Source organism: Trachemys scripta, chromosome 17 (genome assembly GCF_013100865.1).
Source record: "Trachemys scripta elegans isolate TJP31775 chromosome 17, CAS_Tse_1.0, whole genome shotgun sequence".
Classification (NCBI taxonomy): domain Eukaryota; kingdom Metazoa; phylum Chordata; order Testudines; family Emydidae; genus Trachemys; species Trachemys scripta.
Window position 1 is genome coordinate 20,751,482 of NC_048314.1, and position 24,159 is coordinate 20,775,640.

Genomic DNA, 24,159 nt, shown 5'->3' on the forward strand with positions numbered 1-24,159 from the left:
ATGGGAATTTCAATGAAATTTCATTTTGGAATAAAAAGTGTTTTGATAAGATTGAAGCAGAACACTTTGACCTCAGTCAAATGGAATACTTATTTTCAAAGGACATTTGTTTGGAAATTAATTTTTTTATATTATTACTTATGATGATGTTGTTTTAAAAAATCCAAACTGGAAAAAAAAGGTTTTGATTTTGTTTACATGGAATGTCTTGATTGACCCAAAATGAGATTTTTTTTTCTAAGATCTTCTTTCGTGAGACATTTTGACTTGGTTTTGGTTCTTGTTCCAGTTTGGAATGGAAACAAATGTTGAACTGTTGGGATGTCCCAGGGGGTAGAAATTCCAAGTTTTGACCAGCTCTAGTCACAACATCTGTAATGAGATCTCAGATACTAGAGATAGAAGCTAGATTCTCAGTGGAGGATTTATATAAACTGAGGATCTGGATCACAAGAATCTCCCAGAAGGAACCATTCTGATCATCTGATCCAACCTACTACATTACACAGGCCAGAGAATCTCACCCAGTGGTTCCCTCATCAAGCCCCTAAGATTCTTGATGGATTTTTTTCTGCCTAGGGGCTCCCTGCCTCCTCCATGTGCAAACAGAGCCACAGACTGAAATGAACATGGTTTTTGTGTGTGTGTAAGTTTCAGTCTACTGTTCTCTGGCAGGTGGAGTAGAAAAACAGAGGAAGGAGGGGAGCAAGAGAGGATGGGCAGAGGAACTTATTCTTTAGCATGTAGGAGAGCAGCAGACAGAGGGATGCAAATGTCAGGAACCTCCATGGCTGGAAATCACATAGAAGGAATGAATTGGTGAGTCCACCCTCTTGATATTACCAAGTAAAGATCAACCGCTAGTGGAAACATGCCCTGCTTCCCAAGCTGAGATGTAAAGTTAAGAGCAAATGAAATTCATGTCCCTGCCCCATGTTGTAGCTGATGAAGATGACAAAAAAGACAGACTTTTCCAGATGGTTTGAAATGTACATCAAAAATGGAGAAATTAATCTGGGCACTTTCCCCTCACCCATGTGTCTTTAACGGACTAACCTCACAGCCAAGTGAGAGGGTTCCTGCAAGACTCAGGACAGATAGCGGGTATAAATAAAGTTCACAGCCAATCAGTGGAGGCTGCTGATACCTGAAGGCGGGTAGAATCTCCTTCAGGATAGGGAGCAGACAGGACTCAGCAGGAATGAATATAGAGTAGATTCCTTCTTTAGGCTGCTGGGCCCAGGCAGATCCTGTTGTTCTCTCTGGTTCCTTTTGTTACAACATAGGAGAAGTCATATAAGAAACTGCTGACTACATGACAGCAGCGTACAAAGATGCTGCTCAGATCCGATGTACCAATGGTAATGCATATGATTCATATGCATAGTCAGAGCAACCCTGCATGCCCCGAGGAGCCACCTCTGCAAGGAATTCAGACTCTGTGTAAAGTAATTGCAAGCGATCACCATCCAAAGCATATTTATTGCTTTAATTTCAATAAATAGGTATTTTGTATTTACGAAAACTTTACTCTGCAACTGCTGCAAAATCTGAAACGAAGCGATACAGAAGCAGTTGGAGCACTCTCCATAATAAAATGCTAATTGCAATTCATAAATTATATTGGGCTGCACAGGACCATTGAGGAGCCCTGAATGAAATGTAGTGTTCAATTTATCCTATGCCTGCTGCCAACTTTGCTGCCAGCCTCCTCCGTGTCCCCCTGTGTTATTTTGTCATTTCTGTACTATCACCAATTCATCACAAAGGCAACTGAACCCTCCGATGTCCACCCCCCAGGTGCCTGTGTCCTCGCTACTCTATGACTTCTAAATTAAATTGTCAAAACATATTACGGAGAAAAATATTGTGAAGGGAAAGTTCTTTACCCCTTTATCCCATCCGAGGAGCGAATCTGTTTGATTGGAGGAAGACAAATTTGCTTCATTATCTTTCCCACTAGCATATTTCTTCACTCAAAGCCATCAGGAAAGATACTGCATGCTGAAGTCTTGAAATAAATGATGATCTTCCTGCAGTAGGTGTATGTGCCACAGAGACCCTTGGCAATGGATCCCCTGTTCTTGGCAAACAACTTTCACTTCAGACCTGCCAAACTCACTACACCAAACACATATCTTGCTGGGTATTTATCCATAAGGGATATCAGGGGAGGTGTCTACAGAAAGCTCATAACTTGTCAAAACTCATAATCAGACCAAGATGTATGTACGGGTAATATTTAAGGAACAGTGTGTTTATATTCACGGTATGTTTTCTGGACTTGGAGTTGATGGTCGTGGCCCAGTCATGCCATGGGGAGTTGTCACTCTGCCCTGTCTGGCCCATGATGCAATATAAGGTTCAATTGCTTAGCCTTTTGCAATACTAACACATTGAATGGGAAACCATCAGAGGCCACGACAAAGAGTCGAAACCACTTAAAGGTAAAATAGGAACATTGCAGCAAGACAGGATTCGCCCTGTTTGTGAATAGAAACAATAAACTGTTTCAGTATCACAGAGTGAGGGGAAGGATGCTCTGGATTCATTCACTGAGGAAACCCTCAGTGGGGAGCAGGGATGAGAGGGGACGTTCATGGATGCTTGGATCCTGGGTTGTCTGAAATCAGCCAGCTCTTCAAAAGACTGAACTTTCAGGGGAAAATCAGTTGTATTAGATAGGAAAGGAACCACTGATAAGTGTAGACCCAGATTCACGTTCTATGTTTTGTTTTGCATTGTTGTGACTACTTGTTTCCACCATTCTCTCCTCTTTCTAGTTATTTCTTTATTCTTTCTTAAATAAATCTACTTTTCCTTTACCGTAGGTGGTCACAAGTGATGTGTGGTTCGCAGGAGTGGGGGCTTATGGTGAAACTGGTAAATTGGGGCAGACTGCACCTTTGGGGACAAAGGATCTGGAAGTTCTGTGAGTAGCCAGTGACAGGGGCTGGATATCACAGGGGGGTGATTCAAAGAGATTCAGGGATTGGGGTGCACCTAGTGTTAACCTGGCAAGGCAAGGGAAAGGCTGGCCTAGCCCAGAGGCGTGTGCTTGAGTGGCGGAAGGACTGGCAGTGTCAGGGAGCTGATGCTGAGCTACTACAAGCAACACTCCCTCTTGCTGGAGGTGGGCGGGGGCGAGAGGGCGTGAGAAAGAGCCAATTCTCACCCATGCCCAGACTCACTATAAGCCCCTTGATGGGAATGCCTCGCACATGGGGGAGTCCCCGGCTGGTTCCTACACGGCCCTTCTTGGAGCATCTGGAACAGAGGGTATGCCGGGAAAGGGAGCGGCCATAGCAAAATGCACGCTAGGTATCCTCAGCCAGTGGGTCATCTCTAGGGGACCAGAAACAGTTTGCAGATGTTAGAGCAGCCCTAACGCTGCTCTGACTTGTACTTGGCACCATGAAGAGAATAAGGGAGGCATAACTAACTCCCTGATAGCTCCCCTCCTCTCTGTTGGGACCATCGTAAGGTAACATCAGAGAATCTGTCCCAAGATGTGTAGCAATTATGGCCTGGATACCCATTGAGAAGCACATGGCATAGCTCAAGAGGGGGTTGCAAAGGTGGGTGGTCTTTGCACTCCCCTCTGTACACGTCTGGTCCTTTGATGTAATTTAGAGCAGCCCCCAGGCCAAATCCAAGTCACATTAAATCAACAGAAGCTTTGCAACTTTCTTTGGTGAGATTCGTATTTGGCCCAGTCTCTGAAATCAAGGAGATTCTTGCTGCTGGAAGCAATCATCTAAAATAATTGAGCCAGAGACATAAAATGGCAGATGTGAGTTCTCAAAGGAAAAAAGACTTTGGTTTCCACCTTTCGTCATTCAGACATTTGGTTTTTTAAGTATGGCATATTGGTAATAAAAAGCAGGTAACACACTGTGCACTGTTTGGCTTTGGATGATATTAACATAATAAACATATTATATATTTATTCTGCTAAAGGGCAAATAAAGCAGGTAATGTCCCTCCTTTAAGCAGACTATTTTTAAATGCTCACAGTTCTTTAGCCTTTATGATGCATTATCCATCAGTAGCCAAATTGCCCTGTATTTGCAACTTTATGGGCACATTTTATCAAGCAAACAGGGGCTGCACTCAAAGCATGGAAATAAACCATTCCGCTTCAGTTTGGTATATAATGTTCATGTGCAAAACATGCCCCAAAAAAATCCTTTTCTCTGCTGTGGTTCCACACTCCTCTCCAAATGCGCCTTAGCCCTTGTGGAGAAGGGGCTGTGTTCACTTGAAGTTGTTTGATATGAGATGTTGTTCTAGGATAAATGTTGTTAAGCGAAATTGTATGATGGGGTATGTTGTTGGCCGAAACCTAGAAGAACATATGCCGCAGGGTGCCCGGAGACAGAGGCTCAGAGTCCGGGGTGCAAGCTCCAGCCAAGGTCTCATTTGGAACTTTGGGGAGTTGAATTTGAAGGGTGGTCGGCTGGCTCCTGAGCAGAGAGGGAGCAGTAACACAGAGGGGGTTAGAGAGCTGAACTGTGATCAGGAACGGAACCACTGCCAGGCTTTTAGAAGCTTAGACTTTCCCTTTAGGAGAAGGAAGTAGAAGGGTAACTGCTCACTACTGTTATGTTTAATCTGGTTACTTACAAGTTTAGCAGTTTTTAAACCCAGAAGACAGAGGCATAGTAAATCAGTGGGGTTTTGAAGAAAGCCATAAGAACGGCCATACTAGGTCAGACCAATGATCCATCTAGCCCAGTATCCTGTCTTCTGACAGTGGCCAATGCCAGGTGCTCCAGAGGGAATGAACAGAACAGGTAATCATCAAGTGATTCATGCCCTGTTCCCAGCTTCGGGCCCTTGAAATACAGTTAGGAAAAGCAGCCAGAATCACCCAATAGCCATAGGAAAGTGTCCTGAGAGGAAGCTTAGAAGTGTAAACAACTGTACTGGTGACCCAGAGACACCGATGTTCAAAAAGGTGTGTGCCAAGGAAGGGCTGGGTCATCACAGTCCAGCACCAATGGTTGTATCAAAGTCTACACGGCTTAGACTGGCGTAGAGCTCACTGCTGAATTTAGCCCACTGTGGAAATCGCCAGAGTGTTTCATTGTTTTTAAACATCTCCTAACAAAATATACTGGTTCCTCCTGGCTTAGGTGAGAGGAGCTGCGAGGACCTCAGCTAGCTGCTTTGTTCATTCAGAATCCAAATTTTCATCTTGTCCCAGGACTGTGGAACCCATACAAGTCCCAGTGAAGAATTAACACTGGTCTACAATTTTTGAGAAGTCGTCTGCTTCAGAGATAAAATGTGCTATTTATTATGTATTTTGATGTGCTGAATTCAAAGATGACAATCAAAACAACTGATTGGCTACTGTTTCTAAGATATTTAAGTTTTTACATTTTATGACTATGTATATTGTGTAGATAATAGAGTTTTAATCATAAATTGTAAACCTAGGTCTTTTCATGTGTTTATGGTTGCTTTACATGATAATATTTCACCTGTTCTGTTTATGTAACACTTTAAAAATCATCAAAAGGGTTATATAAATAAAATGTATTATGAAACAAAAGGCAAAAAACTATTATGTACATAGTTTAGTCCTATTCAGTGTCTACTTGGCTTGTCTCTTGTATTCATTAAATGGAGCATCTCTTGTCGCTGTCCAGCAATAGTCTGCAAGCATTGATGGACTCCATTTGCCCTGATAGCGTTTCTCCATTGTTGCAATGTCCTGGTGAAATCGCTCGCCGTGCTCGTCACTCACTGCTCTGCAGTTTGGTGGAAAAAAATCTAGATGAGAGTGCAAAAAATGTATCTTTAGTGACATGTTGCAACCAAGGCTTTTGTATGCCTTGAGGAGGTTTTCCACCAACAACCTGTAGTTGTCTGCCTTGTTGTTTCCGAGAAAATGTATTGCCACTAACTGGAAGGCTTTCCATGCCGTCTTTTCCTTGGAAAAGTGCATGGTCAAATGCATCATCAGTTCACGAATCTGAGGACCAACAAAGACACCTTCCTTTATCTTAGCTTCACTTAACCTTGGAAATTTTCCACGGAGGTACTTGAAAGCTGCTTGTGTTTTGTCAATGGCCTTGACAGAGTTCTTCATCAGACCCAGCTTGATGTGTAAGGGTGGTATCAAAATCTTCCTTGATTCAACAAGTGGTGGATGCTGAACACTTTTCCTCCCAGGCTCCAATGACTGTCGGAGTGGCCAATCTTTCTTGATGTAGTGGGAATCTCTTGCACGACTATCCCATTCGCAGAGAAAACAGCAGTACTTTGTGTATCCAGTCTGCAGACCAAGCAAGAGACCAACAACCTTCAAATCACCACAAAGCTGTCACTGATGTTGGTCATAGTTTATGCACCTCAAAAGTTGTTTCATGTTGTCATAGGTTGCCTTCATATGGACTGCATGACCAACTGGAATTGATGGCAAAACATTGCCATTATGCAGTAAAACAGCTTTAAGACTCGTCTTCGATGAATCAATGAACAGCCTCTACTCATCTGGATCGTGAATGATGTTGAGGGCTGCCATCACACCATCAATGTTGTTGCAGGCTACAAGATCACCTTCCATGAAGAAGAATGGGACAAGATCCTTTTGACAGTCACAGAACATGGAAACCCTAACATCACCTGCCAGGAGATTCCACTGCTGTAGTCTGGAGCCCAACAGTTCTGCCTTACTCTTGGGTAGTTCCAAATCCCTGACAAGGTCATTCAGTTCACCTTGTGTTATGAGGTGTGGTTCAGAGGAGGAGGATGGGAGAAAATGTGGGTCCTGTGACATTGATGGTTCAGGACCAGAAGTTTCATCCTCTTCCTCTTCCTCGTCTGACTCAAGTGAGAATGATTCTGGTGCATCAGGAACCGGCAGTCCTTCTCCGTGGGGTACTGGGCGTATAGCTGATGGAATGTTTGGATAATGCACAGTCCACTTTTTCTTCTTTGACACAACTTTCCCAACTGGAGGCACCATGCAGAAGTAACAATTGCTGGTATGATCTGTTGGCTCTCTCCAAATCATTGGCACTGCAAAAGGCATAGATTTCCTTTTCCTGTTCAACCACTGGCGAAGATTTGTTGCACAAGTGTTGCAGCATATTTGTGGGGCCCACCTCTTGTCCTGATCTCCAATTTTGCAGCCAAAATAAAGGTGATAGGCTTTCTTAACCATAGTGTTTATACTGCGCTTTTGTGATGCAAAAGTCACTTCACCACAAACATAGCAGAAGTTATCTGCACTGTTCACACAAGTACGAGGCATCTCTGCTCACTTTGGCTAAACAGAAATGTGTCCCTTTGCAAAATCAAACACTGACAAATAAGAGAGCACGACACTGTATGATTTCTAGAGCTGATATAGGGCAATTTGTTCAGCAGAGTGATGTAAGCTTCATTATGATTGCATCATCCATGACTTCTAGGAATAACATGATGCAATTCATATCATGTATGATGCAATACCAGCTTCAGATTGCATCATTCATTGTTTTGCCTAAAAAGCAAGTACTGTCCAAACCCAGTCATAGGGTTATTCAAAGATCCAGTCAAAGATGTATTTTAGTCATTTCTGGTTTAAATTGAGATCCCTTCCCTTTATAACTCACTTATCCTCCGCCATTCCCAAGTCAAGGGTCGTATATACTGACCCAATAGCATATCTTGAAAACTAGAGCCAATCGACAATTTTAAGCATCATTTTCGTTCTCAGTGACCCAGAATTAGTAAAGTTTGACTACGTTTATTTCAGAAGCATTTTGGCTGTAGAGCAATGTAATAATAGGAAAGATAAGAAAAGTATGACTGCTGGTTCCTTTCGGGAGGGAGATTGATTCTGTTGCTGGCAACCACAACAGGCCTGGCAAAGGCTGAACCACAGAAGCAGGTGTGCACAGACGTGTAATTGCGAGAATGCTTTACGTTAGTAGAAAGTAGGTGTGAAGGGTCAGGTCCCAGCCTAATGGAAGAACATCAAGGTGCCCGGGAAGTCTTGGGAACCAAAGGGCTAATCTACCACCCATTGAAGTCAATGGGAAAACTGAGACTGACTTCAGTAGGAAATGGATCAAGGTCCAAATGTGCTGTGATGAGTAAACTGCTACGGGTGGGGGAGTGGGGCATGTGTTTCAGCACCATGGAGAGGGGCAGTGAAACATACACAAAACTTCAAACTCCCCCCACACACACACATCTCTGAAAAGAAAATATAAATGAGCTCCTTCTGCTAAGAATTGCCCAGGTAAAAGCACCAGGCTGAACCACAAGCAAAACCACAAAGTGCTTTTGTATCTATTAGTATTTGGTTATTTGACTTGTATCGATGAGCAGAGACAGTCTCTAATGAGAAAGGATTTCTGGCACTGTCAGCCAAGGGTGGTTAGCCTGGGAATGGGAAGGAGGGATATAATACTGCAATGTCACAGCCCTTCCTTTCTTCTGATTTTAGATCTCTTTTGTTATTCCATTAATAATGGAGGGGATCCCTGTCAATAGATGTGAAGGTAAAACCAGGCAGCACATTCAAATAGCTGATGGGGTAAAGTAATGGTCTTTTATATGGGAAGACAATCTATTCATCAGCTGGAAGGCTCTTGCAGTCTCTCCCCAGAGTTGATGGTAGGTGGCAGGAGATCATCTAAGGGGAAATTTGCTCCCTCTTGTGGTCTGTTAAAGCCGAGCTCTCAGAGGCTTTAGGATGGTGTGCAAAATGCATTTGCTTAATTTGACTTTGTAACTAGGGCTAATAGCTGGGTGCGTATTTATTGGCTTGAGGGACATGACAGTGGTGGGGAATAACTAGTTAATTTTGGTTGCCAATCAAGTTTGTTTGAATTTCTATACATTTACCCACATATTTTCATTATGCATGTGATACAGAATACAGTAGAACCCCTATTTTATGAACTAATTGGGGACTGAGGAATTCATAAAATTTAAAAGTTCATAAAATTGAACATCTCCAAATTTCAGCAGATAGGGTACATACATTGCACTATGATACACTACATTAGACACTTCAAGATTCTACTGTGGAAAAAGGTATGATGTAAGTGCAGCATGTATTATTTTTTTTATAATTGTATTTATTTATGATGATCTTGAGATGGGAGTCAGGCGGAGTGAAGATGGAATAAAACGGTGTAAAGACTGCTTTGGCCATAATCTTTTCAAGACAAGACCATATCATCCTAAATATACACCAGTTGTTTAGCATTCTGATTTTTGCTACAATCACCTTCACCCTACTATGTATATATTATGACACTCAGGGACATGGTGGGGAATGATTGTAGCAAAATTGTCTTCAAAAGAAATAAATAATAATAATAATTAATAATGATGAATAATAAAATCCCTAGTTCTTAGTGCATTTCATCAGTCGAGCTGAAAGAACTGATACAGGTTTGGTGTGCAATCAGAAATGGGATGCACCACAGTCAATAGCCATATGCCTGCGTACAATTGGAGAGATACAATGGGCCTTTAAAAATTATTGACCAGACCCCTTACCTTGAGAAATAAATGTTCAGTGCACAAACCCACCAAGCCACTAGGAGTGTTTGGATTTATTTTTTCCAGAAAGCTTCATCTGCCTGTCAGCCACACTTTATATTTCCAGTAATCCTGCCTTCCTTTAAAAAAAATCCTAAATACAGTTTATTGTCTCCCCCCAATGGCCAAATTGAAAACTTCCTGTAAAGTCCCATAACTTCCAGGAAGTTTGTAGAAGTAGATGCCCAAATGTTGATAAAAGTTGATAAGGTGCCACAAGTACTCCTGTTCTTTTTGTGGATACTGACTAACACGGCTGCTACTCTGAAACCTGATAAAAGATCCAGTTACCTATACACCAGAGTTTTTTAAAACAGGAAACCGATGTGCCTACTGAAATGGAAGAACACAAAAATAATATCCATTATTGCACTATGTTTCAAAGCTACTGTTTTCAGTCTTTTACCCATCTCTGGGAATATCATAGTGCAAATGTAAGGCATAATTAACAATAATTTCAAAAGGAAAGAATTGACTGTACTTTTCCTATGTTTGTCTCATACTCCTCATCTTTTTATTTTTTCATTTAATAACCTACACGTGTTTCTAAATTGTCTGTTCTTGTAAATTGGTCTGATGTCAATTGATTTACGATCACATTTTTTCTAGCTTGATGTATTTAGCCATGTATTTCCTTTAAACTGCTTAGGTGTGTTTAGAGCATAATTTAGCTCAATTTAGCATAATTTTTTTCATCATCTGGAAAATGTTCTTTTTTGTTTATCTAATCCATCATCTATCTGTCTATCCAGGCATTTATATTGAGCCCATCACCATAGTATCTGATTACCTAAGGACAGGTTATTTTGTTCTGGGAGTCTGTAAGAACCAAAACTTCAGAAAATATATGATAATTGAGTAATAAAAAGGAAGGGTGATGTTTGAACATTTGTAACATCTAGCTGCTATAAAGAATTCACAGATCACAACATCCTGCATCCGTCAGAAAGGAAGATAAGTATCTGTCTACATAAGGTACATATCCAGCCCCCCTTATTGTAATATCTTAGTGCCTCACATTTTTTAAAAGTGTATCTGTCCTTACAACAACCCTGTGAAGCTTGGAAGTATTGTTTTATTTGCAGGCACAGAGAGACTAAGTGAGCTGCCTGGATCACACACAAAGTACATGGTGGAGCAAGGAATTCAACTGCACTCTCCAGAGTCTCAGGCTAGAGCCCTAGCCACTGAACTACCCTGCCTCTCTGTCCATTCTACAGATGGGGAAACAGAGGCACAAACAGGTGAAATTACTTGTTCTGAAATTACGGAGACTCTTTTACCACCTTCATTACAAAACATGGTCAAGTGGAATTCTCCTAAAATGACATAATCTCTTTTATTCATACATCAACAAGAGGAAGACTAGAAGACTCAAAGGGCTGAGTGTTAGGGTATCTCTGACAGCTAAGTCCCAGCTTTGAACCCAGCCCATTAGTGGTAGGGTGGCTGCCTGTGGGACTTTGTCTTGTAGTTGTGAGAAGAAAAAAAGCTGAGAGAGCTAAAATAGACAGATTACAGTGGGTTATTTCCTAACCAGGACTACAACTCCCATAATGCACTTGTGTTTTTTTTTTTTTTTCTAACAGAGACTACTACTCAAACAATGCACTTGGGCTTCATTTCCTGACTAGAACAGGAGTACTTGTGGCACCTTAGAAACTAACAAATTTATTAGAGCATAAGCTTTCGTGGGCTACATATGTTATATATATGTTATGTTATATGCCTCCGAAGAAGTGGGTTGTAGCCCACGAAAGCTTATGCTCTAATAAATTTGTTAGTCTCTAAGGTGCCACAAGTACTCCTGTTCTTTTTGAGGATACAGACTAACACAGCTGCTACCCTGAAACATTTCCTGACTAGGACTACAGTTCCCATAATGCATGTAGGGTGTTTTTTTTCCCTAATAGGGCCTACTACTCCCATAATGCACTTGGCCCGGTTAATTTCCTGGCAGGGACTACAAATCCCAGGGTGCACTTGCAATTCACTTGGAAGCCCCTTGTATTCAGAGAGAGAGGATGTGCAATTCCCACAATGCACTTTGTTTGAGGAGAGTACAACCCCCACAATGCCCTGGGACTGCAACTGTTTATAATGCACCATGCCCTTTTCTGGGTGCAGGCTTCAAGTCCCATCAGAAACCAGGAGGTTTCCCTCCTCCCTCCCCACCTCAGGTAAAAAACTACAGCTCCCAGAGTGCACTGGGCTCCCTTCTGGAGTAAGGTTCCCAATTTTAGTTGGCCATATTCCTGGAGGTTTCATCACATGACATAATCTTTAATTAAAAGTAATCTTTAACCTCTGGAGGGTTGACAACTGGACAGGGAGCTAGAGGGGGAACCTACAGCTCCCAACAGGCACCTGGGCCCGCACTTCCGGAGTGGTGTCAAACTCTGGCAGGCAGCGGAGAGCGGAGAAAACTACAAGTCCCAGCATGCAGGGCGTCTTCCACTTCCGGTGTTGTGTGACACGCCCGCAGACCGCTGAGGGCAGAGAAAACTACAAGTCCCGGCATGCAGTGCGGCCCCCCCCTTTACTTCCCGTGCGGCGCGGCTGGCGGAGGCCCCGGCGGGGACCGCGAGCGCACGCAAGGCGGCTGTGACAGGAGCTGCCGCGGGAGCTGAGGACGTGTGTGAGGCGGGGGCCGCAGCGCGAGGAGCCGGGCCCGGGCCCTGCTCCCCTCCCCGGGCAGCCGGCCGCAGGGGCCGCTGGAGCAGCAGCCATGGCCGCGGGCTGGTGAGGGCGGCCGGGCGCGATGTTCGTGCAGGAGGAGAAGATCTTCGCCGGGCGGGTGCTGCGGCTCCATGTCTGCTCCATGGAGGGCGCGGAGTGGCTGGAGGAGGTGCCCGAGGACACGACGGTGGAGAAGCTCAAGGAGCGGTGCTTGAAGCACGTAAGGGAAACCCCCCCCCCCCGGACCGCTGTCCCCCTCCCACCCCGGCAGGGCCCCTGGGTATTTATAGACCCTCTGCAGGCTGCCGGGGGGGGGGGGGTCTGCAGAGCATTGGCAATTGGCCCCGAGTGTGCCCGGGGGCGGGGAGTTTCAGTACCCTCCCCCCCCTGTCTGTAGCCAGCCGGGGGGGCGGGGCTCATAGTGCCCTCTGCCTCTTTCCCCACCCCAAAAAAGAGAAGCTCCCTTGACTATTTAGTGGGGGGGGCGGGTCCTGCATTAAATACACTTTGACTGCAGTTAATTGTTGCACGTCCTTGGTGGTGGTGCGGGGCTTGTAATAAGTACGTGCCTGGGGGGGGGGGGGGGCATTAAAATCTTGAGGCTTCATACACTATTTGACCTCTGAGCCTGCTGGCCCAGGTAAATATTGCTGTTAGTAGTAAATATTTCAGATTTTGTGTGTCCCTCCCCCCCCCCAATGTCCTGTATATAGAGAGTTGTTTTCCATTCCGGCTCCCTCCTTGCTATGTTTGTAATTATCCCCCCAAAATTGAGGCACGGTGCGTTTCAGCCTATGAGATGAACACCTGCTTCAGAAAGTTATGAGTTCATGGGGGGCAGGGCGGGGAGAATGGGGTTAATATGGGAATTGCTCCGCAACCTTTAACTACAGGAGTTAGGATTCATGGGACCCTTAGATTACATATTTCTAGCTCTTATACTCACAATATTGTATGGGTTGGCAGATACACCTTGTGAGAAATTGCCGAAGTGGTTTTGGATGATTCCCTACAAGCAACTGCAATATTTGTTCCTTGGTTTTCTGTATTTTCAGAACAAACATAAAGAACAGGGGTAATAACTACAAGTTCTTTGAAGTTGACAGTGGGGTACTACTTTGTCAGAAGATTACTACCTACTACATCACTACTGCTTAATTGGTGCAGTAATGTTGTGGGTTTCATGTTCTCCTTGCCTTCAATCCATTAAGACTTTCACACGTCTCACAGTCCTTTGCCCTTTAGGAAACTGATTGCACTGAAGAGAGAATATGTAAAGGTGCCATTGAATGAAATTTGGCTGAAACAGAGGGTTTCTTCATTCTGGTTTGCTTATTTACCATGCATGTCTTGTTGGTGACAGGGTCTGGGTCTGTTGTTCATCAAGTAAATGGGTCAATTTGTTGGTGGGTCTATTGGACTGAAATTCTAAGCTTGTAATGACTGTTCTATTTTTCAGTAAAATGTGACAAATACAGTAACCTATAGGTTTCAGTGGTAGTCGTGTTAGTCTGTATCAGCAAAAAAACCGAGGAGTCCTTGTGGCACCTTAGAGACTAACTAAATTTGTTAGTCTCTAAGATGCCACAAGGACTCCTCGTTTTTTTATAGTAACCTATAGGATCTCAGTACGTGAGAGAGTTACCATGGTTTGCCCCAGAAACTGCAATTCCTGGGCCAAGACAGCATGTTCAAGTTGTCTGAGCCAGGAACTCCTGAGTTCTAACCTTGACTCTGACACTAAACGGCTGTGTAACTGAAAATGGGGCGGAGGGGGAGGGAGTAAATCCTTGCCTGTTTCTCATAGGAGTAAAGGATATTTGCTTGCAAAGCACTTCTCCTCTTCAGAATGTTATAGAAATGTGAAGCTTTGTGTCTCTTAATAATAATAATATATACACACACGATATGAGAGCAAGCAGTTATACCAGAGTTCTATAATTATGTTTACACTTTTTATATTGCTTACATAACTTTAAGTAAAGGGTTTTGTCTCTTAGATGTGTCGTAATTCCATTCCAGTAAGGGTGGCCAATGAGCTAAATGTAGTACACAGAAATTTTATAAAGCGCCCCCTCGCTATTTTATTTTAAAATATGGAACCCCTGGAAGCTACAGGTCTCAGCATGCATATTCCAACTTGATGCAATGGGTCATCTGCTCAGCTCATAGCATGCTAGGACCTGTAATCTCTGTATTTGGAGAACAGCTTCATTTTATCCAGGGTGGGTGTGGCCCTTGGTAAGGTACCAGTGCAACCTTTGGTTGGGAAAATTAGGGTGCCTCTGCATTATAGAATAGGTGTGGAACTACCACATCCTGCAGAGCTCATGGAGCATTATCATGTTGCTATCCTTATTCAGCCCAACTGAGTGATGAAGTACAAGAGTGGTGTGAGGATTGCCAAGCAGAGGAGCACAATGATTGCATGTGTAAGTGCAGATCTGAAAGACCTTTAATTTTCAGGAAGCCTAATTGAAGAAGTGCTTATAGGTAATGTGAGTCGGGGCAGAAGACAATTGATAACTAGGCAGTGGTGTTTCATCTCATTCTGTCTGCTTCTTAGTGGTAATGGTGTGGATTTGCATAACCATTATGGATAATATATAACCTTATGAAGAGGAAAAATGGAAATGGAAAAGTCTTGTCTAGTGATCACAAGCATATTGTAATGAATCTTGGTAGCACCTTCAGATAACTGATGCAGCCACCTCTAATGTGATGTTAATTAATCTGTTCCCCAAAGCCCCTGCAAGCACTATTGCTGTGAGTAGTAGAAAGTAACATTCATTATGTAGTCCTACTTTGAATAAGGAAAGGAGGCATTCCATTTCTCCCCCCTTTCCCCTCCGGTAGCTTCCAAAAGGTCACAGAGCTCCAAAGTTGTCATTAAGTATCCTGATGTCTTTTCCTAACTAATTCTGCACTCAGCTCTTTATCCCTAATTATCTTTACTCTTGGATGGGTTTCTGTTGCAAGTGTTTGTGCCAACAAAAGAGAAACATTTCCCCCCCCCCCCAGTTATCTGTGAACCAAGGCCCCACTCCAGCAAGCTGCTCTGTGTGGGAAGATGCCTGCCCTTGTGTGGAGCCCCTCAAACTTCAGTGGGGTCTCGGTGCCATGGTCTACCTGCACACATCATCTTGCAAGATGAGGACCCAAATTTTCCCAGTTCTGGTTTTGAAATTGGCAGTATTTAAAGAGATTTTTTGAAAGGTCTGTTCAACCACACACAAGTGGGCATAATTACATTGCACTTGAGCAGTTGGTAAGTTGACAGTTCAGGAAATGACACTATAATTGGTACAGACATTTTGGAATAATTCCTATGAGCAGATGTTAAGCAAAGAGTAGAGTACACGAGTCTAACATGGGGGATTTGTCACTTTGAAGAGGTGAACAATATCTTCATCATTGTGACGGGTCCCAAAGAGTTGTAGCCTACTTGCAGGTCAAGCTCCTCCCGGATCAGTCTCTAGCTAAATCCTTAAGGTGGTCTGGCTGGATGTTCAGTCTTTGTCCACCATATGTTCGGTGGCGTGATAGGAAGAGACAGTGGCACGCTGCAACCAGATGGCCCTGGAGTCAGATTGTAGGTGTGTAGTGCAAATTTTAACAACCCACACACTGTTGCTGTAACTAGAAAAGCAAAACAACAGAATTTCAAACAAAAATTTGTTGAAAGTAAAAAACACACAAACTCTCAGCAATATCTTCTTGTCTACCAAGGAAAATAGCAATGCAAGCAAATATTAAGGTTGCATACCCACAATTTTGCATACTCTAAACAAAAAATTAAAGATTAACTGCAGCCCTTGGATTCCTAGCAAGACGCCAATATGATACCAATAGTTGCAAAGCTCTGTAGTTAACTCTAGGAGAGATAGCTTAGATTAATCAGCCCCATATTCTTTCACAGAAGAGTCTTAATCCAAGGATTTGTAAAAGTAGCATCCCTATGGTGTTCAGAGTTCAAACGAATCACTGCTGGTCTCTTCTTGTGCATTTTGGGTACCTCGTTAGATCAATTTTAGGAGCTTCTGATTGATCCTAGATTCTAATGCAGTCTTTGGCTTTAGATCAGCAGTTAACACGCTGAAGGACTAGTTGTAAGTCACTGGTATGCAAAGCAGAGCTAAAACAATCTCACTGCAGCCCTGTTGATGTGTTAGAGGTGTTCAGAAATAATTTAAATCAGGAGCTGAAGACTTGTGATAAAACTGGTGCATTTTGATGTATAAGAAGAACATAAGAACGGCCATGCAGGGTCACACCAAAGGTCCATCCAGCCCAGTATCCTGTCTGCCGACCGTGGCCAATGTCAGGTGCCCCAGAGGGAGTTAACCTAACAGGTAATGATCAAGTGATCTCTCTCCTGCCATCCATCTCCACCCTCTGACAAACAGAGGCTAGGGACACCATTCCTTATCCATCCTGGCTAATAGCCATTAATGAACTTAACCTCCATGAATTTATCCAGTTCTCTTTTAAACCCTGTTATAGTCCTAGCCTTCACAACCTCCTCAGGCAAGGAGTTCCACAAGTTGACTGTGCGCTTTGTGAAGAAGAACTTCCTTTTATTTGTTTTAAACCTGTTGCCCATTAATTTCATTTGGTGGCCCCTAGTTCTTATGTTATGGGAACAAGTAAATAACTTTTCCTTCTTCACTTTCTCCACACCACTCATGATTTTATATACCTCTATCATATCCCCCCCTTCGTCTCCTCTTTTCCAATCTGGAAAGTCCTAGCTTCTTCAGTCTCTCCTCATATGGGACCCGTTCCAAACCCCTAATCATTTTAGTTGCCCTTTTCTGAACTTTTTCTAATGCCAGTATAACTTTTTTGAGATGAGACCACATCTGTACGCAGTATTCAAGATGTGGGCGTACCGTGGATTTATATAAAGGCAATAAGATATTCTCTGTCTTATTCTCTATCCCTTTTGTAATGATTCTTAACATCCTGTTTGCTTTTTTGACTGCCGCTGCACACTGCGTGGACGTCTTCAGAGAACTATCCACGATAACTCCAAGATCTCTTTCCTGATTAGTTGTAGCTAAAATAGCAATTAGTTGTATGTATAAGGCGCTGGTGAGACCTCATTTGGAGTACTGTGTGCAGTTCTGGTCTCCCATGTTTAAAAAAGATGAACTCAAACTGGAATGGGTGCAGAGAAGGGCGACTAAGATGATCAGAGGAATGGAAAACCTGTCGTATGAAAAGAGATTAGAGGAGCTTGGGTTGTTTAGTCTGACAAAGCGAAGGCTGAGGGGGGATATGATTGCTATCTTCAAATATATCAGAGGGGTAAATACAAGGGAGGGAGAGGAATTATTCCAGCTTAGTACTAATGTGGACACGAGAACGAATGGATATAAACTGGCCGGGGGGAAGTTCAGGCTTGAAATTAGACGAAGGTTCCTGACCGTCAGAGGGGTGAAATATTGGAACGGCCTTCCGAGGGAAACGGTGGGGGCGACGGACCTGTCTGGTTTTAAGATTAAGTTGGATAAGTTTATGGAGGGAATGGTTTAATGGTAAAACATAGTAGCCAAGGAAAACCAAGCAATGGTACGTGAATAGCATAATGGCCAACAAGGGTCAGGCTAGAGACTCTTGCCTATATGCTCGGGGTATTACTGATCGCCATATTTGGGGTCGGGAAGGAATTTTCCTCCAGGGTAGATTGGCTCAGCCTCTGGAGGTTTTTCGCCTTCCTCCGCAGCATGGGGCAGGTATCACTAGCAGGAGGGTCTCAGCCGATTGAAGTCACTAAAACACAGGATTGGGGACTTCAACGGCAGAGTCCAGGGAAGGGTCTTGTGGCCTGCAGCATGCAGGGAGTCAGACCAGATGATCATAATGGTCCCTTCTGACCTTAAAGTCTATGAGTCTATAGTTGGAGTTATTTTTTCCAATGTGCATTACTTTACATTTATCCACATTAAATTTTATTTGCCATTTTGTTACCCAGTCACTTAGTTTTGTGAGATCTTTTTGAAGTTCTTCACAGTCTGCTTTGGTCTTAACTTTCTTGAGCAGTTTAGTATCGTCTGCAAACTTTGCCACCTCGCTGTTTACCCCTTTCTCCAGATCATTCATGAATAAGTTGAATAGGTTTGGTCCGAGGACTGACCCTTGGGGAACACAACTAGTTACCGCTCTCCGTTCTGAAAATTTACCATTTATTCCTACCCTTTGTTCCCTGTCTTTTAATCAGTTCTCAGTCCATGAAAGGATCTTTCCTCTTATCCCATGACAATTTAATTTACGTAAGAGCCTTTGGTGAGGGACCTTGTCAAAGGCTTTCTGGAAATCTAAGTACACTATGTCCACTGGATCCCCCTTGTCCACATGTTTGTTGACCCCTTCGAAGAACTCTAATCGATTAGTAAGACATGATTTCTCTTTACAGAAACCATGTAGACTTTTGCCCAACAATTGATGTTCTTCTATGTGTCTATTTTATTCTTTACTATTGTTTCAACTAATTTGCCCGGTACTGATGTTAGATCATCTCTAGAGCCCTTTTTAAATACTGGCGTTACATTAGCTATCTTTCAGTCATTGGGTACAGAAGCTGATTTAAAGGACAGGTTACAAACTATAGTTTACATGTTTACCATAGTTTTACAAGTATAAGTAAAGGAACAAACAGTTGAGCTCTCTAATGACCACACTGACTGCAGGGCAGGTGGCGAGATCATGGATTCTAAAAGCACTCTGAAAACCCTGAGTTAGATTAATACTAATGTTTACAAAGTACCAAAGAACCCATTGAAGTCGATGGTAAATACCTTCTTTTAGAAGGGAAAGACACTTGCAGAGAACAGAGTAAAAATGCTTAGATAAAAATGTATATTGAAAAGAATCTCATTCAGAAAGCTCTGTTTTCATTTTTGTGAGCAAGATTGTGGTTATTAAATCTTTTGCTTGGGCTCAGTGAGTTGCCTGGGTGAGATGAGCGACTTTATCAATCTTGTGGCTTCAGTGATTTTAGTTTCTCCCTTTCCCACATTTCAACTGTTACATTCCCTGTTTCCCCTGGAACAAATGAGAAGCCTCTAGATGCGCTGATGTAATGTTATTCTGGGAGTCTGTCACTCTGGGTCGCTGAACCGTTCTCGCGTGAAGATGAGCCAGTTGAAGCTATGGATGGATTCGTATTTTGTGTCGCAATGCTAAAATAGCCAAGCAGGGTAAAACGCCAAGCTCCTTTCTAAAGCTTCACTGGGCTACATACATTCAGAGGCTAGATGCTTACATTTGCTGAGTTTACCAAAAGCTTAATCCTGTGCAGTCTTTGATACCTGGACAAAAAGGGCCAGATCCTCAGCTGGTGTAGATCAGGAGAGCTCCATTGACTTCAGTGGAATTTTGCCAATTTACACCTGCACAGTCTTAATTTATATACCGGGTGCTAGGGAACGGTTTTCCTTAATCCAATCAGATTTTTTTCCGAGATAGAGGAGAATCCCTGGTTTTGTGTCAGGCTTTGTAAGTACGCTGGCATTGCTGGGCACTGTTATAATCTAACTTCTGACAGCATTTCTACGGCAAGCCCAGGGGTTTGGAGTTTCCGGTTTCGTAATGAGAACGCAGTGACATATGCTGCAAAAATATCTTCAAATGATCCAGTACCCTACTTCTGGTTTTAACAGTTGGTGCATTTCTAGACATAGGATACTAGGAGGAAAAATTAGACATACTGTGAATATTTCTCAGATCAAGAAGAAAAGCTACAGAAAACACTGTTCAGTCTAGTGGCTTACAGCCAAAAGGGAGTCTAGAGGCTAACTCTGGTATTGATTCCATTGAGGGACCTGGGACAAGACACAGAAATTCTTTCTATATTTGTGTGTTCTTCTGTACAGCAAGGAGTTCTTGTGGTGCTTGGTGTTTGCAAGTGCTGTGAGATCCTCTGACAGGTGCAATAGAGGTGCAAAGTATCACTACATATGATAGTGTGTGAGCAAACAGTGATTGCTAGATTAGGCAGAAGGTTTGTGCATTTAACACTCTTTGTGAAGGAGACACCTGCTAGCGGCATTGCAGCCTTCAGCATTGCAAGAATGTTTTAAAAGCTCAGTGTTCGTTTTCTTCAGCCTTTTAACTTGAAGGCCTAATTGCTACTATCTGAGCTGTCAGTCTTTCCCCCAAGTCTCCCTTTTGTCTGTATATTGGCCCTAGCGCCCAGAGATTTCACCCCTGAGCAGTGTGATAGAATCTGCTCTTACAGCAGTGTAAATCCAGTCTACGTGGTGTTTTACTGATGTACTTGAGATCAGAAACTGGCTCACTGAATGCAGATCTTCATTAACGTCTACTGTCCTCACCTCCAGTTCTTCTGAAGGAGCGGCTCAAAAATGTCATCTACTAAAGTGAAATTGTTGGTTCGGCTTTAAAGCAATTTTCTTAGCAAACCCTTTCTATCTGTGGAATTAGGAAATGTTTGCTTTTATTAGTGATAGAAAATTGCAAACCATCTGCATCGCCCCAACCCATAGAATCGTAGGACTGGAAGGGACCTCGAGAGGTCATCTAGTTCAGTCCCCTGCACTCATGGCAGGATTAAGTATTATCTAGACTATCCCTGACAGGTGTTTGTCTAACTTGCTCTTAAAAATCTCCAATGATGAAGATTCCACAACCTCCCTGGGCAATTTATTCCAGTGCTTAACATCCTGACAGGCGGTTTTTACTAATGTCCAACCTAAACCTCCCTTTGCTGCAATTTAAGCCCATTGCTTCTTGTCCTATCCTCGGAGGTTAAGGAGATCAATTTTTCTCCTTCTTCCTTGTAGCAACCTTTTACGTACTTGAAAACTGTATTCCTGTCCCCTCTGTTTTCTCTTCTTCAGACTAAACAAACTCATTTTTTTCAATCTTCTCTGATAAGTCATGTTTTCTAGATCTTTATTTTTGTTCCTAGTCTCTGGACTTTCTCCAATTTGTCCACATCCTTCCTGAAATGTGGCGTCCAGAACTGGACACAATGCTCCAGTTGCGACCTACTCAGCGTGGAATAGAGCGGAAGAATTTTCAGTAGTAAAGTAACAGAGAGAGAGAAGTTTGCTCTTGAACTGTGAATGCTCCGGGGGTGCTCAGACTGAAATGAACATAGGACATTATTTACGGCTCAAACCTATATTTCTCAGCAGTACATATTTTTTAAAAAATCCGTAGAAGCTCTGAGTATGCACATTAGGGAGGCAGTGGCTGATAATCAAATGCTAACAATTCCAGTTGAGAAGCCTACCATTTTCAAGCAGTATTTCAGCATTGGCCTTATATTTTTCATATGAAAAGTCTTAAGGGTTTTTGGACTAATTTGTCACTTTTTAAGGAGAGAGGAACAAAATTAACCTTCTCTGATAATGTTAAATTAATGGTCTCTCATTGTCATGTTTTCCAGATCACCGGATTAAATAAATTCTCATAATAACATATTCTATCTTACCAAATATTTCTACCTGACATTTCTCTTTCAGTTTTTTGAAGCCTGCTCCTGTAGCTATTACATGAGTAGCCTACTGACTTCCAAAGGACCATTCATATGTGAAAGGGCTGCCGGGTTTGGTCTTTGAAGTTAGCTGTTTCAAAAAATTGTTTAGAGCATCAGTCAGGCAGCAGGAACCTAGATATTGCTTTTTTCCAGCTTTTAATTTTAAAAGCATCACTATGATAGATCTGAAATCCTCCTTTTGGATGTTTTCCCCTCACAGCCAGGGCACTTGGCTATGTAGGAAAAAAACCCATTTGCTTGTTCACTACCACAGTGAGTACTGTGTTACACCATGACTCAAATCTCCGTTTCTTTAGTGCACATTCTACTCAGTGCATTAGCCTCTGGCATATTGTCCTACTACAGGGGTTCTCAAACTGGGGGTCAGGACCCCTCAGGAGGTCGTGAGGTTATTACGCAGGGAGTCGCAAACTGTCAGCCTCCACCCCAAACCCCGCTTTGCTGCCAGCATTTATAATGGTGTTAAATATATAAACATGTGTTTTTAATTTATAAGTGGGGGGGGGTCGCACTCAGAGGCTTGCTATGTGAAAGGGGTCACCAGGACACAAGTTTGAGATCCACTGTCCTATTACTTAAGCTATGAAGAGACTGGCAGTTATAATGTGGAAACTCCCTTCAATACGAGGTACAGTGATTCATGCAGTAGGCTTATTATTCCTGTTCTCTGATGCTTAGTATTTGTCATTTTCTCTAGTGTGTACCTGGGAGCTTAGAGGATCCAAAAAGCATAACGCATCATAAATTGATCCATGCTACTTCAGAGAAGGTGCTGACAGATACAAAAACAGTCTTGGAGGAAAATATTCAAGATAAAGGTAGGAGAGCTCTATGATTGAACCTCATTCATGCAATCCTAGCCTGTAAGCCTAGTAACATGAGACTGTATTTAATTGTGAGGTGCATGCCAAGTTCTGACCTTAATGCCTATTCTGGGTTCTGAGACAAGGGCGCTGATAAAATGGCTAAAAGGTACAGGAAATAGAATGTGTTTAGACTATCATATATGTTTTTGTTGCTTGCTGCAACATTGTTTTTTTTTTAAGAAATAAAAACATGAATTATATACAGTAGTTGAGCCAGTAGATTAAATGATTTTTTTTATTTTGTAAATTTGTTTTAAGACAGACAAAAAAAGGAACTAGAGTTGTAATCAGATAAGTCTAATAGATTCAAACAATGCACAACATTTACCCTTTGCAATTGTGTTTGAGGATGGTAAACACAAATTAGACCATTATGAATACCACCCCATTCATACTTTTATTTTGAATTGGCTTTTGGATATTTGATAGGGCTATAAAGCGATTAAAAAAATTAATTTTGTTTGATCGCGCTGTTAAACAATAATAGAATACCAATTTTAAAAATATTTTGGATGTTTTTTACATTTTCAAATATATTGATTTCAATTACAACACAGAATACAAGGTGTACAGTGCTTGCTTTATATTTATTTTTGATTACAAGTATTTGCACTGTAAAAAAACAAAAGAAATAGTATTTTTCAGTTCACCTAATACAAGTACTGTAGTGCAATCGCTTTATCACGAAAGTTGAACTTACAAATGTAGAATTATGTACAAAAGAACCTGCACTCAAAAATAAAACAATCTAAAATTTTAGAGCCTGCGAGTCCACTCAGTCCTACTTCAGCCAATCACTCAGACAAACAAGTTTGTTTACATTTGCAAGAGATAATGCTGTCCACTTCTTGTTTACAATGTCACCTGAAAGTGAGAACAGGCGTTCACATGGCACTGTTGTAGCTGGTATCGCAAGATATTTACGTGCCAGATGAGTCATGTGTCCCTTCATGCTTCAACCGCCATTCCAGGAGACATACGTCCATGGTGATGATGGGTTCTGCTTGATAACAATCCCAAGCAGTGCGGACCGATGCACATTCATTTTCATTATCTGAGTCAGATGCCCCCAGCAGAAGGTTGATTTTTCTTTTTGGTGGTTTAGGTTCTGTAGTTTCCACATGAGAGTGTTGCTCTTTTAAAACTTCTGAAAACATGCTTCACACCTCATCCCTCTCAGATTTTAGAAGGCACTTCAGATTCTTAAACCTTGGGTTGAGTGCTGTTGCTATGTTTAGAAATCTCACATTGGTACCTTCTTTGCGTTTTGTCAAATCTGCAGTGAAAGTGTTCTTAAAACGAACAACATGTGCTGGGTCGTCATCTTAGACTGCTAGAACATGAAATATATGGCAGAATGTGGGTAAAACACAGAGCAGGGGACATACTGAACACCTTGGGGGAAAATTGTATCAAATTTAATTAACGCATTATTCTTTTATCGAGCATCGTCGGCATGGAAGTATGTCCTGTGGAATGGTGGCTGAAGCATGAAGGGGCATACGAATGTTTAGCATATCTGGTACGCAA

At 42.4% G+C, this 24,159-nt stretch overlaps 1 protein-coding gene and 1 long non-coding RNA gene across 3 annotated transcripts in view; both read left to right on the plus strand.

Moving 5' to 3' along the window:
- Positions 1-704: 704 nt before the first annotated feature.
- Positions 705-5,296, plus strand: LOC117889423. The gene is made up of 3 exons (XR_004648475.1): positions 705-819; positions 2,832-2,932; positions 5,139-5,296. It is a non-coding gene; the product is annotated as an uncharacterized LOC117889423 (long non-coding RNA).
- Positions 5,297-12,124: 6,828 nt separating this feature from the next.
- The window catches only part of UBAC1 (UBA domain containing 1), a 30,468-nt gene continuing 18,433 nt past the window's right edge, over positions 12,125-24,159 (plus strand). The window contains exons 1-2 of one of the 2 annotated variants that reach the window (XM_034793746.1): positions 12,125-12,454; positions 22,461-22,581. In XM_034793746.1, the coding sequence (XP_034649637.1) occupies positions 12,317-12,454; positions 22,461-22,581 (259 nt within the window). In that variant the 5' untranslated portion in view covers positions 12,125-12,316. The remainder of the gene's footprint in view (positions 12,455-22,460; positions 22,582-24,159) is intronic. The other variant, XM_034793747.1, reaches the window with a different exon arrangement.